The 14,067-nt window shown below is 45.2% G+C and overlaps 1 protein-coding gene across 1 annotated transcript in view; it reads left to right on the top strand.

The window, feature by feature from the left end:
* Positions 1-3,631: 3,631 nt before the first annotated feature.
* Positions 3,632-14,067, top strand: part of PNISR (PNN interacting serine and arginine rich protein) — a 38,000-nt gene continuing 27,564 nt past the window's right edge. The window contains exons 1-2 of the mRNA XM_006118432.3: positions 3,632-3,778; positions 12,739-12,843. Of these exons, the coding sequence (XP_006118494.3) occupies positions 12,756-12,843 (88 nt within the window). The 5' untranslated portion in view covers positions 3,632-3,778; positions 12,739-12,755. The remainder of the gene's footprint in view (positions 3,779-12,738; positions 12,844-14,067) is intronic.

Genomic DNA, 14,067 nt, shown 5'->3' with positions numbered 1-14,067 from the left:
CCATACCAGTCCCAGGTATATCAGATCCTGTTACCTTTCCTTTTTCAGATACATATGCCATGTCATCAATGCCTGGTCCCGTGTCATCACAAACTGTTGGGTACTGAGCATGGTGGAAATGGAGTACACCCATATTTCTATCCCGATTTCACACCCTTCCTTCCTATTACTCATCAGGAATCCTGCAGATGCAATTCACAAGCAAATTTTGGTCCAAAATGTCAAAAGAGCTATGGAAGAGGTTCCACAAAACTTAAGAGGAAAGGGATTCTATCGCCCATTATTTCCTAATTCCAAAAGCCAAGGGTAGTCTCAAACCTATTGTAGACCTGCCCCACTTCCACAGCTAGATGCCCTGCCAAAGTTTTGCATGGTTTCCTTGGCTTCCATAATTTCCTCTCTGGATCATGGGGATTGTATACTGCACTTGATTTAAAGGATATCTATTTTTACATATAGATTTTCCAGCACTACAAAAGGTTACTTAGATTTGTTGTGAGCTTCGCACACAACCAGTCCATGGTACTCCTATTCAGCCTACAGACTGTTCTGTGGGTTTTCATCAAATTAATGATGGTAGTGGAGGTGGTTTTGTGGAAACGAGAAGTACATGTCTGCCCATATCTTGGTGACTAATTAGTTAAAGGCAGAGTAGAGTCCAGCATCCATCTCATACAGTCGCTTTTCCAGGCCTGTTACTGGTGTTCTTAAACCCAAAACTCTCGTTAACGATTACTCTTGTCAAGGTGGTGGCAGGAAATAAATCACACACAGCTGTCCAACTGACAGACTAGAACAAACAATATGGCTGTGTCTACATTGCATGCTTCTTGCACAAGAACAGCTGTTCTTGCGCAAAAACTTGCCGGCTATCTACACTGCACGCATCTTCTTGAGCAAGTAAATTTACAGTATAGCATCGGAAAACAGGGCTTCTTCTGGAAGAGTTATTCCTCTCCCCACGAGGAATAAGCCCTCTTGTGTAAGAGCTCTTCCACAAGAAGGCAGTGTAGACAGGCAACATGAATTTCTTGCACAAGAACCCCCTATGGTTAAAATGTCCATCAGAGCTTTCTTGAGGAAGAGAGCATCCACACTGCTATGGATGCTCTTGTGCAAAAGCACATGGCAGTGTGGATGCACTCTTGTGCAAGATTTTTTACACAAGAAGTTCTTGTGCAAGAAGCCTGCAGTGTAGACCTAGCCTGAGTATGCTCTCATCGAAAACTGCACTTTTAGTATTGAGTACTAACAGATGTTCACAAGTGATTAGTAAAACACCTCAGAAATCAATAATTACTGAAGTCTGGAGTAGTTTTCCACACTTCGGGTAGTTGTCGCCACGACAGCCATACAATTGGCCAGTTTTTCAGGTACTGTAGTTGACCCTAAGACGTGTCCACAAAGTGTTCCTGAAAACTCCTTCTAGACCATACTTTTTTTACTATTTAATTGGGATAGTGTAACAAAAACATGTCAATTAAAGAAATCCCCTAATAGACACCTTTGCTATCCAGATCAACAGGAAGTGCCACTCGTGTTGTTCATGGCAAAGTCACTGCCCAGGGTATCTCTTGGATGCTTTCCTGCTACCATGGATAAATCAGCTGTATTATGCTTTTCCCCTATTCTGCTAGTCCATGAGGTTCTGATGAAGATCAAGCGCAACTGGGACTGAATCATTTTCATAGCTCCAGCATGGCTAAGGCCATGCTAGTTCACCACTGCTCTTTCGGTGGCAGCCCCACATCTGCTTCCTTTACATCCAGACTTGATCACAGTCGGTTGCCCCATCCAAACCTTAGCTCTCAGTCTGGGAGAGGAGGTGATCTGGTTTTGTTAGGTAGTAAGAAGCTCTCTATCAAGGTTACTTACCTTGCAAAATAGAAGCAGTTCTCCATCTGGTCTTCCTAGAGCCCAATTTCGCTGTCACATTCTTCACTCCAGGTGTCTCTTCTCCTGTGTGATGTCTGTTTCCTGAAGGAGTTAGCAGTTATACCCTCAGATTAGAGAACCCATTCCTTCCTGGAACCTAAACCTCATCTTATCAAAGCTTATGTATTCCCCATTTGAGCTGCTAGTAACATGCTCATTAACACATCTTTCTAAAAGATGGCCGCCTCAGTGGTCATCACGTCAGTCAGAAGGCTGTTGGAGCTCCATGTTTCACATCAGAACCACTGTACCTTGATTTTTTTTTTTAAATGATAAGGTGCACTTACACCTGCAATCTCTTTCCTCCTGGAAATGATTCACAGTTCCATTGCAGTCAAGCAATTTTCAGTTTGGTTTTCTGCCTGAAACCGCATGTAAATAGAGGAGCAATGTCTTCACTTATTAGATATGAGGCAGGTCCTAGTGTTCTACAGAAAAAGGACTGAGACATTCTATAGATCTAGTCAGCTGTTTATATTGTTAACTAATAGGCTTGGAGGCCTTCCTCTCTCTGCTTAGAGAATTTTATTCTTTGTATTATGATCAGGCAGGTGCTCCACCTCCAATTAACCTGATCATTTGTTCTATGAGATCGCAGGCATTGTCAGCTGCTTTCTCAGTGCAGGTCCCTATTCAGGACATCTGCAATTTGGGCATCAGTGCACATTTTCTCAGCACGCGACGTCATCATTCAACAGGCCAGAGATGACACCAGCTTTGGCTTATGGCAAGAGTATCTATGTAAGGAAAGCTATAGGTTGTGGTTGTCTGGGTGTAGGAAGTGTAGAGGTTGCATGTATGTGTGTGTAAGAGGATGAGTTATGGTGAACAGAGGTGTGTTTTAGTGAAGAGAAGGATACAGGATGTAGCAAGAGGTCTGTGTGCAGCAAGGAGTATGGAATGAGACAAAAGTGTGTCTGCCTGGAGGGAAATGGGTTGGGGTGGGAATGTATACAAAGAGGAAGGTAAATGTTGATGGTGTACCTGGGGAGAGGGTTGAGGGATCTGTATGGTACAGGTTGTGTGGGTGAGGAATAGGGGCTGGTATAGGGTGTCTATGAGAAAGGGGGTGGTGTGAGATGGCTGCGAGGGCGGCTATAGGTCGGGGTGAGGTGGGTAAGGAATGAGGATTGTGGGAGTGGGGCGGGTACAGCATGTAGTGGGGTAGAAAGTGTGGGAGGATCAGGGAGGAGGACAGGCGTTGTGTGGGGGTGTAGGGGCTAGGTAGGAGCGTGACAGGTCACGGTGAGGGAGACTGGATGAAGCGGGTGGGGTGTGGTGATGAGGCTGGGGGAGCGACGGAGTAGGGGGCGGCACGTGGCAGAGATGGAAGGGGGCACAGGTGAGGCTGTAGGAAAGCAGCATGGAGTGGGGAGGGGAGAGAGGCTGAGGAGTTGATCGGGCGGCTGTTGTAGCTCAGTTCAAGATACCTCCCGTTGCCCAGCAGCAGCGTTTTGCGGTCGCTGCCGAAGCCACAGGGGTTTCTCCGCCCTACGTTGTAGGCGTGACAGCGGTGCAGTCACCCTCGGTAGGCGGGTTAGGCGTGGGGCTTGCCCTTGCTAAAGATGGCTGCAAGCCTCCTTCCCCTTAGTAAAGAGGGCGATTGCTAAGGCGTTGCCGACGACCAGTCTGTTGCCCACATTAAAGATGGCGGCCGAGAGCGTTCACCCTGCCCAGGAAGCGGTCAGCTCAGTGACGCACTTTTCACTACCGGGTGAAAGCCAGCGGGCGCCATGTTGTCTTGTTCGTGAAGACGAGGAGTAAAGGGGGGAGGAAGCGGTGGTGGCGGTGAAGGAGACGTCGCAGCTCCGCTTGTGACCGGCGGGGGGAGGAGAGGGCGCATGTAAGTAACTGGGCGGGCGGCGCTTCTCGCAGAGACCGGGGGCTGCAGCGACCGGCACCGCCGCCCCGCGGAGCCGAGGGGGGAGGGGCTGCAGGGCGCTCGGCGCGGTTGTTCGAGTAGCTCGTGGCTAGCGCGAGGCTCCCTCTGCCCTTGGGGGGGATTTACGTTCCGATGAGGAAAAGCATCTTGCACCCCCGTGGCGGTTGGCACTTGCGCATGCGCTGCGAGAGAGAGCTGGGGTACAACCGAGGTGACTGGAGAAAGTGGTCCCCAGTTTCTCGCGGTGCGCATGCGCTGCTGTCCTGAGGGTGGGCGGGGGGATATACAAGATACTGATGGAGACGGGTCTCATAATCCCGTATTGCGCATGCGTGAGTGGTCAACTTGGGCAGAACCCAATGGGCTGGAGCGCGTGGCACACGGTGCTATGCAAGCGGGAAGGGAAACCCTTTGTTGATGTCTCTGCCTGTAGGCGTGGGAGACCTGCCCCTTGTGTCCAGGGCTGCTTCTGAACCGTAGTTGAGCCATCCTGGTTACTGGTTTGCATACACTCAGGCTGTGCTGTGTTTAGGTCGCAGAGACGGTTCTGCCTCGGGCTGTGCCTTGTTCACTTGCAAGACAGTGAGTAGCAGTAGAGCTAGGTTCATGGTCTGCCTGATGGAACAACACAAACCCTTCTTTTTTTAGCTTAAAGAGAGCTGCTTCAGCTGCTAGCTGTAATACTTGTTGATACAGTGATGTAGTGTTATTTTGGTGCGCTAATGACCAACGCATGAATACTTACGAGTGAGGTTTTTTTCAGTAACAGCCTTAGGAGTCTATAACTGGTAAATTAACAGGATAACTCTTTTAAATGCTTAATATGAAATATATATTGTGTTGCATCTTCACTTCTGATGATCATTCCATTCATGGCTCCTAAGGAGCAGTATTACCAATATTATAATTTGCAAAATGCCTATACTTAGTTGAACAGCTCAGCAGAGATGTAACTTTTCTAAATGCTGTAATCAGATCTCAAGTTTTCAATCTTTACTCCTGCTGAGTGAGTAATACTTACACTTGCAGTTCCATGGAGCGGGACTGCTTGTGTGAACACAAGCATCAGAAGAGTAGCCGTGTTAGTCTGAATCTGCATAAACAATGAGAAATCCTGTGGCACCTTACAGAATAACAGCTTTATTGGAGCATAAGCTTTCGTGGTCAAAATGCATCTGACAAAGTGGATGTTTGCTCACGAAAACTTATGCTCCAATAAATCTGTTAGTCTATAAGGTGCCACAGTACTTCTCATCGTGTATGAATACAGTAAATCTTTATGTAGCACCCATTTTTTACATATCATAGTTTTGTTTTAGTGACCTATTACTTTTATGTTGTGTGTACTATTTTTATGTAGCATGCTCATGATAGAGGGCTTTGGGTATAGAGGGAGCTCAGAGCAAGGAGATGGGGCACTAGAAAGTGCTCCTCATGCCTGCTGTTCCTGGCAGAGATGTGGCCAGGGTGGCTCTATGCGCTGCCCCCCTCCCTCCCGGAGTGTTGTCTATGAGCAGAGGCAACATGCAGAGCCGCCTGGTCACATCTTTGCCTCCTGCAGACACACGGAATCCCCTGAGGTGAGCACTCCCCAGAACTGGTACCCCGTGATCCCTCCCAAGTCCCACACACCCAGCCCTTAGGCCCCCAACTTGACAATTTTATCATTTATGGGAATGTAATACTGTTTTTCCTGTTTATTCTTAGTTTATATTGTGCATTTTCGTATACACACAGATTTCTAGGAACATAATTACCCTGATGTGTAAGGATTTAGTGATGTACTGCTTGCTGTGAATAAGGACTGAGGGTTTGGGTCCTTAATTATGTAGCCGTTGTTCCACTGAAAACTGGGAGCTGTCTGATTTGGAGAAATGTAACCTCATAGTGTCTAATGTATTATTTCTTCTGTTACTATCATGCTTGTAATTGTCTTCTCTGAAATACACAATAAAAGCCTTCCGCTCAGGATGGGGAGGAATGTAACATGTTCTTGCTTTAAAATGAAACCCCCAGTTTCAAGCAGGTTAGGCCTTTGATTTGGTTCATCCATATGCAAAGTAAGATTTTGTAGGGGCAGGTGCCTCCAGTTTCTTTCTCTCCTTCCGGGGTTGGCAAATCAGGTATGAATTCATAAGGTTACTATTGACAGGTTACATTTTGCCTTGGGCCTTGGATGGGTTTTACATTTATTTTGCTAGCCAAGTATTGTAAGAGTTCCCTTCTTTGGTGCACAGATATTACTTATGTATCTAGCAGTGTACCTCATCAGTATGCTTGGTTTCGGTAGAAAACAGATTCTTCAGGAAGCATATTACAGTCTAAAAATAGACTGATCGTACTATTCAGAAATGCAGTATGTTAGATGATCTCTTGAAAAATCCAGTGCCAGTTCTCTCAATTGGGATGTCTTGTTTTCACTTCTTTGTGCACCCATCAATTTTTTTCTGAATGTTTTCTAAATTGAGTAGAATTTTTACCACAACTTTTAAAAAAAATCTTGTGTAAACTTACAGTCCTGCAGCTGTTTATATATCAATGTAATCATCTATATAAGAATTTAAGAAGAGTTTTGATATGTTTGTTACATTAGTCACAGATTTGTGAGGTTATGTAATCCACAGACAGGTGAAGAAATATGGCAGGTTATGGTGACTTGAAATTACCTGAGTGTGTTCATCTTTATCTCACCAAACATCAGAAAATGCATATAAGACAGTGCAGTTGTCCATTTTTTGCCCTCTGTTACAGAGGCAGCTTCGCGAGGCTGCAGCTGGCTTCCTGGGAGCCAATGCACACCAGGAAACGGCTTTTAAGCTGGCTCCCAGCACACACTGGCTCCCGCCTGCATCCCTGCTCCTGTAGAGCAGGCTGTTGTTCTACACTGCTGCCTCTAAGACAGAGGCAGCAGTGCCAGGCAGCAGCTGGCTTTTAAGGCAGTTCCAAGCACATGACGGCTCTTGGCCGTGCTCCTGGGGAGCCAGCTGCCACCCCGCTGATGCAGAGTGCGGCCAGGAGCCTGCATGTAATCGTTAACCGTATAATCTGTCTCTGGGAGACAGACCCATAGTCTCCTATAGACAACTACCTAACCTCAAGATGATTCTTACCAACAACCACAGGACATACCACACTAGTACCTTCCCTTGCAACAAACCCTGTTGCCAGCTTTGTCCACATATTCACTCTGCTGATACCATTATTGGACCTAACCAAGTGAGTTATAAGATCAAGAACACACATTCCTGCGCATTCAGAAATATAATTTATGCAATCATGTGCCGAAAATGTCTGTCTGCTATGTACATTGGACAAACATCTCAGACACTTTGCCAAAGGATCAATGCCCACAAAACAGATATCAGACAGGATCACAAAGAAAAAACAGTTTCTTGCCATTTCAACCAGAAAGGACATTGTCTCAATTACTTGATTACCTGCATCCTGCTTCAAAGGCCTTTTAAGACTACACTTGAAAGAGAATCCTCTGAACTGTCATTCATGCTTAAATTCGACACTTTACACGCAAATTTGAATAAAGACTCTATCTTACCCATTACAAAGATAGCTTCCCCAATTATCACCTGTAATATCATTAGCTCACAGACATTTACCTCCCCCTCTTCCCTCCCTTTCCATCCCCCTTCTGTTCAGAAATTTGATTTATCCTTTTCGTTGTGATCATTTTTTTAAAATTGTATCCTTTGGTATATATGGTTGTGACAATTTTCTTCCACTATTTGATCTGAGGAAGTGGGTCTGGCCCACGAAAGCTCATCACCTATTAAACCATCTTGTTAGTCTTTAAAGTGCTACACAGTCCTGTTTTTTGTTTCAGCTACACCAGACTAACATGGCTACATTTCTATCACTATTTTATATAGGATATTGTGACCATTGTTTTTGGCTGTGGCTGAAGAGAGCACATTGCTATGTTGGGGGGAGATGCACATAGGTGTCTTTTAAGTAATCTCTGTGCTTCCCTCTCTAATGAGCTGGCTGTATGGTGGGTAAGTCCCCACTGTAATTTTGCCAGTTGTGCTTGGCTCCAATAATCTGCCATAGATGTTGAGTTAATTGAGCCATAGGAAAGCACTAGACATGCCATTACACTTACAGCTACGGGTATCAATGTATAGTCAACTTGTACACATGTATTTGGCTTATTGGTTAATCTTTTCAACTAGACACATTCCCCCCTTGCTGCATCTGCTGCCTGCCCTTCTCCCCCCCGCCTCCACCCCCCATCAGAGGCAGTTGTGAGGAGGAGGCTGCCGTGTGCCCAGACTTCCCATAGAGGCTGCTATGTATCCCACAGAACAGTCTCTGTCCACAGTGAGCTTGGACCTGCCAAGGGCAGAAGCTGCTTTGCGGCATCATCCCCTGTCTACGGGGGATCTGAGTTCTCCGTGGACAGAGGCTGCTCTGTGGTAGGCGGAGCAGCCTCTGTCCTCGGGGAGCTCCCACTTCCCATGTATGGGATGCTGCCAGACCAGCTTCTGTCCGCAGCCAGCCTGGGTCGCCACAAACAGGCTGCTTTGCAGCAGCATCTTCCGCTCTCTAACCCAGTGTTTCTCAAGCAGTGGCACAAGTACCCTTACGGGTACTTGAGAGAAGGGGGGGGGGGTTCTTCAACACAACTGAAATTTGGAGAAAACTGAATTTTTGTTGTAAGTTTTACAGCGCTTTATTATTTTTGTACTTTTTATATCCAAAACTTTCATCATCTGCCTGGCTGTAATTAAGTTGTTCAAACATATGTGTTGCGATGGTAGAAAAAAATTGTGTGTCTCTGAAAACTGTAGCTACTAGTTATTTTTTTCAAAAGGGGGTACTTACAGGGGTTTTTTTTTTTTTTTTTAAAAAAGGGGGTGCTTTATAAAAAAAGGTTGAGAAACACTGCTCTAACCCTCCCTCAGCAGGATCTGTCTTTGGGAGGCTCAGTCTCCCTCTGCCCCTCAGACAGGGGAGCAACAGGCAGCTGATCTGTGCTGGCAGCTGGTTTTTAAACTGGCTCCCCTCACAGACCAGCTCCTCCCTGGCAGCACATGGTGGCAGGGGTCTCCCCAGGAATGGGGCCAGAGCACATTGATAGTCCCCAGGACCGGCAGCCAAATAGTCGTGTAACTCATGAGAATTCATGCGGTTACATGACTATTCAATTACTCTATATCTAGCATCCTTACTTACAGCACCAGATTTCTAGGTAGGCACATAGGAAATTCAAATTCTTTCCTGAACCTTTAATATCCAGTTACTCCTTTGCTAAATGCCAAACTGAAGTACCACTCTATTAGAGGGAAAGTGTCTTGCTTAACATTTGAATGTAGCCAGCAAGAGAGATGTTCAGCTTCAAGCTCCCAGAATCTCTTTGTACACTGAACTGTATTTTCCAGCTATTTACTTCCTTCGCAAAGGGGTTCCACTGTTTCTCTTTGGAAGGGAAATATATTCTTGAACTTAAGCAGCTAACAGGTTAAATGTTACTTTTAGGTTCATTGGGATTTTACATCCCAACTTCACATTCTAGATATATTCTTCACATGGAATTTTGGAATTGGGTTTATTTTAATTGTCTGTTTCAGATAAAATAGATAACTTGCTTCAGATTAACTAACTGCTAGCTATAATCTTAAAATCTTGTCACTTCACAGTATTACCAGGTCTTACAAAATGCTGGATCTTTGGTAACAAAATACTTTCCTACACTGAGGTGATCCTCCCGTAGCTAGCCAGACTGGCTTGATGACCATAGTCTCCCAGTGGTATATTTCTACAGCACCACATCACGTGGAGGATCTGTTCTCTATTTCACTTCAGCATAACCCATCATTCTCAAAAGGAGCCCCATCCTATACTTGTTTTCTATGGGGCTTATTCCAAAATTAAGTGCACTCTAAGTCAGTCTTAATTTTTTGGTAACTTGGATTCAGATCTGATCAAAATGACACTGGGAGTGCAGAATAGGAGAGAGAATATTAAAAGTTTTAAGAACGCCATACATTTAGAATAGTGATAGAAAAGTAGCCGTGTTAGTCTGGTGTAGCTGAAACAAAATACAGGACTATGTAGCACTCTTGTTAGTCTTTAAAGTGCTACATAGTCCTATATTTTGTTTCACCATACATTTAGTGTTCTGAGGACTCTTCTTGTTGAGTTAATAAAATTTGAAAATTAAAAATTTTAAGGACAGCTGTTAGCCGGCAACTTAGGAGACTGCTGCAATTGCAAATGTGAAATATTTTATTGAACTAAATCTTAAATATAAGTGTTTGTATGATTTAGTTCTTTCCATTCCTAATGTACTGCTTTTGCATCTGCAGCTTGACACAGGTAATAAGTATTATATAATATTTCCTAAATTAATAATCAAGTTTCTAGAAATATCGCACAGAAGTATATCCTCTTAGTTGTGGTAAAATGCTATATTGAGCTGTAAGTTTAACATGTTTTAGTGATCAGAATTGCACCATTGTTTGAAGAAATATGAGTATCAGTGGTAAACTTGAATTAAATCATTTTTTTAGTGATTTAAATCAATGATTTAAATCAATCCACCCTTCAAGTAACTTTTTCTGTCTTTCCGTTATCACAAAAACGAAGTGGCTTCTTATTTACAGATCAAGGAATGTGAATGGTTAACCAGTAACCCTCAACCATACAAGTTATGGATAACCTATGGGAGCTGCTCTAGCCCCGCAGGGTCTGCTGCAGGCAGGGAGCTGCTCCAGCCCACCTGGAGCAGCTCATGCCAGCCAGCTCAGCATGCCACAGGCAGGGGCACTCCAGCCCCCTGCCTGCAGTGGGCTCCACGGGGCTGGAGCGGGCCCCCTGCCGCTGGCAAGGGGGACAATCCAGCTCGCCCCTGTTTAATTGGTTAACCAGTTAAACGTAAAGTTTTGCCAGTTAACTAATTAAATGGGATATTACATCCCTAATCAAGATGCTATTGACTTGTGCACTGTCTTTGTGCTATTAGCAGTCTAGTATGTCCTAAAGTGGTGCCATGGAATGGTACAGTATCTTACTGCAACTATGACATTTTTGTTTTTACTCCTGTAATACAAGGCTACTCAGCTTTGTAAGCTCGGGGGGCCAGAATGATAATCACAGCTCATGCCGAGGGCCACATCTTAAGTGTGGTTGCATATACATGCAAATATATATGCAAATAGCTTCGTGCCTGTCAGTGTGAAAGAACACAAAGATTAAGGCAAGACTACACAACACACAGGCCCCATTTAAGTCAGGTCTGTTGATATTAGTAAAATACAATATTTACCCAATTTCCACCCATGTGACAGCACTTTAATGAGCAATGACAGTCCAGGAATTGAACTACCGCCTCTCCCTGACTTAAGAATTGGTTAAGGACCAAGCAATTAGTCATAATTTGGTTTGTTCATATGTGAGACCCCATAGAGTTACAAGCGACCACGCTGTTTGTAAGTGCAGATCGCATTTGTAATTCAGGGTCCGCCATTTACGACAGCTTTGGTCATAAATGCAAACGGTCATAAGTCGACCGTTTGCAACTTGGGGACTGGCTGTACTAAAATGCATATCAACAGAAGACCATTGCGGGCCGCAAACAAATTCTGTGGGCCGCATGTTACCCACGGGCCGTGTGTTGAGTAGCCCTATTGTAATAAAAAGGTGGTTTAAGTAGTAAAATAAATTCATGCTGGTAATCCCTTTTATAATCTCAAAATTGATCTGGTCTTGTTCAAAGCCTGCACAGTGTTTCACAGCTTCCAAAATTGCATTTTCTCTTACCTGTACTACATGTAATTACATGAATACAATGCATTTTGGTCCTACTTCTACAAGTTACTTTATGTGGGTAAAATCTGTTGTCTGTCTGGAGCCCCAGTAAAGTCCGTGCAGATCAGCTTTCAGCATCAGAACCTTTCTTTGTCGCTTGATAACAGCATTCCTTGTTATGGATGTCCGCGTGTACACGATTAACTGATAAGCCTGGGCGTATTGGTTAATCCTGTTGACGAAATGCATTGCCACCATCCCCATCTTGCTATCACTGTATCACAGGCAGTGAGGCGGGGCTGGAAGCAGGAGCCAGTGCCTGTGGGGAGCAAGCTTTTAAACCAGCTCCCCACAAGCACCTGATCTGCCTCCTCTGATAGAGAGGCAGCAGCACAGGTGCGAGGGGGGTAGTAGGAGCCATGCACATGGGGAGGCAGCTTTTAAGCTGGCTCTCTGCATATGCTGACTTCACCTGCCCCCCTCTTGCTGCAGAAGCCAGTGCTGGGAGGAACTGGCTTAAAAGCCTGATAACCTGATCACCAGCTCTGGGGAGCTGGCACCCCTTCTCCCCACCCCACCACTGCTGCCTCTATTAGAGGAAGCAAGGGGGCAGGGAAGCAGGAGCCAGTGCCGTCTCTGCAGTGCACAGAGGGAGGGGGCAAGGGAGGCAGAGCTTCAGTGGTCCTATAGCCAGCACAAACCAGGACTTACTCATTCCTGGCTCGTTCTGGCCCTGGGCATTAGCCCCTCCATGGCTCTGCCTGGTGGCTCTTACTACATTTAAAATACAGAGCTGCAGTAGTCTTGGAACCGTGGCTTGCACCAGCTCTGGGAGTTACCCCTCTGTGGCTCTGCAGTTCAAATATAGAAGCTGGGCTGCCTGCACCCTCAGCTGCTACTACATTTAAACTGCAGAGCCACAGCAGGGGTAGCTCCCAGACCTGGTGCAATCTGGCACAGAGAGCCTTCCCTTATTGACCAATCATGTAGGCAGTACAGTTACCAATTACTCGCTTCTTAACCTCCTTAAACCAGCATTGCTTTGTCAGCATAGCTTTACAAGAATTAAATGTCTCTGTGCAATGTGTAGTGGGCTCACGTTTGTAAAACTTCATGAGTATAACTTCAAAACTAAAATAATTTTTTATTAATTGTAGAATATATAGAGTTAAAGATGTGGGATCAAGGTGGACAGCCTTGGCAGCAATGGCCTTTGAACCAGCAACAGTGGATGCAGTCCTTCCAACATCAGCAAGATCCAAGTAAGTAAATAACTAGATTTGTGCTGTCAAAATACAGTTTAGTTTAATTTTTGAAATTTAGTCCTTGGATTATAGCAGGATTTTGGTTACTCCTTTCTTATATCAGCTATTTCAAAATGGGATTTCTGATGCTCTTTTGAACAAATAGACCATAATGATTCTTAGACACAACGATGCTTATAAGAATTTTTATTTTTTAATTTTTAATCTATTGATGTTTAATATGCACAGTACAAGTAAGCGAATTGATTTGTCTTGGATTGGTATAGTATTGACAGACTATAGTCTGTTCCAGAGGTGGGCAAAGGGGCCTCTGCAGGCTGGATCCAGCCCACCAAGCTGGTGGATCCAGTCTATGGCCACCCTGCCATTCCCGCATCCTCTCTCTCTCTCCTCCCCCTTCCCCCAGCCAATCGAGACCTGGGGACAGGGGAACACACAAAGTCTCTCCCCTGATGGGTGCGCAGCATCCATGGGAACTGCTAGCTGGCAGCTCTCTTTAGCTGCCACGTTCCCCAGGCCCTGATTGGCCTGGGGCGGGGAAAGCACAAGGTCTCCTCCCCTTGTGGTGCCTAGAGGGAACGGCCAGCTGTTTTAAAACAGCTGGCGATTCTCTCTAGGCACCAGGGTGGGTGGGAGGGAGCAGAAGTTAACATGCTTCCCCACTCCAGGCCAATCAGGATTTATGACGGGAAGGAGCACTAGAAGTCTCCTGGCCCCATGCCTTCTGCCCGAGGCTCAGCCCCTTCTGGGGCAGCCCAAGGCCACTTTATTGCCCACCCCTAGTCTATTCCCAACAGTTAGCCTGCTGTATTCTTGATTTTTGTCACCTTAGTGATTCTTGAAGTCTCTTGGTCTTTCTTTTCAGAAACTTTGGCTTTTGGCCAAACTCAGTCATGAGAAACCTAGCATTTGAAAATGCCTGTGTGGTAAAGTGTGCATGCAGATGTGTTTAAAAATCACTTCAGTGAAAGCTGTTTTGTGTAAACAAATATTTATTTTGGTTACAATAATGCAAATGGTATACAGCATGCTTTTCAAACACATAAGACAGTCCCTGCTCAAATAGAGATGTAAAATCCCGTTTAATTAGTTAATCGGTTAAATGGTTAGGTTTAACTGGTTAAGCACTTAATGAGGATCCTGGCGGGGAGGAGGGGATGTCCACTCCAACCCAGCTGGAGCAGCCCCCAGCTTGCAGGACTGCTGCCTCCTGCCCACAGT

Source organism: Pelodiscus sinensis, chromosome 3 (assembly GCF_052426305.1).
Source record: "Pelodiscus sinensis isolate ZL-2025 chromosome 3, ASM5242630v1, whole genome shotgun sequence".
Lineage (NCBI taxonomy): Eukaryota > Metazoa > Chordata > Testudines > Trionychidae > Pelodiscus > Pelodiscus sinensis.
This window is presented reverse-complemented; position numbering and strand designations above follow the sequence as displayed.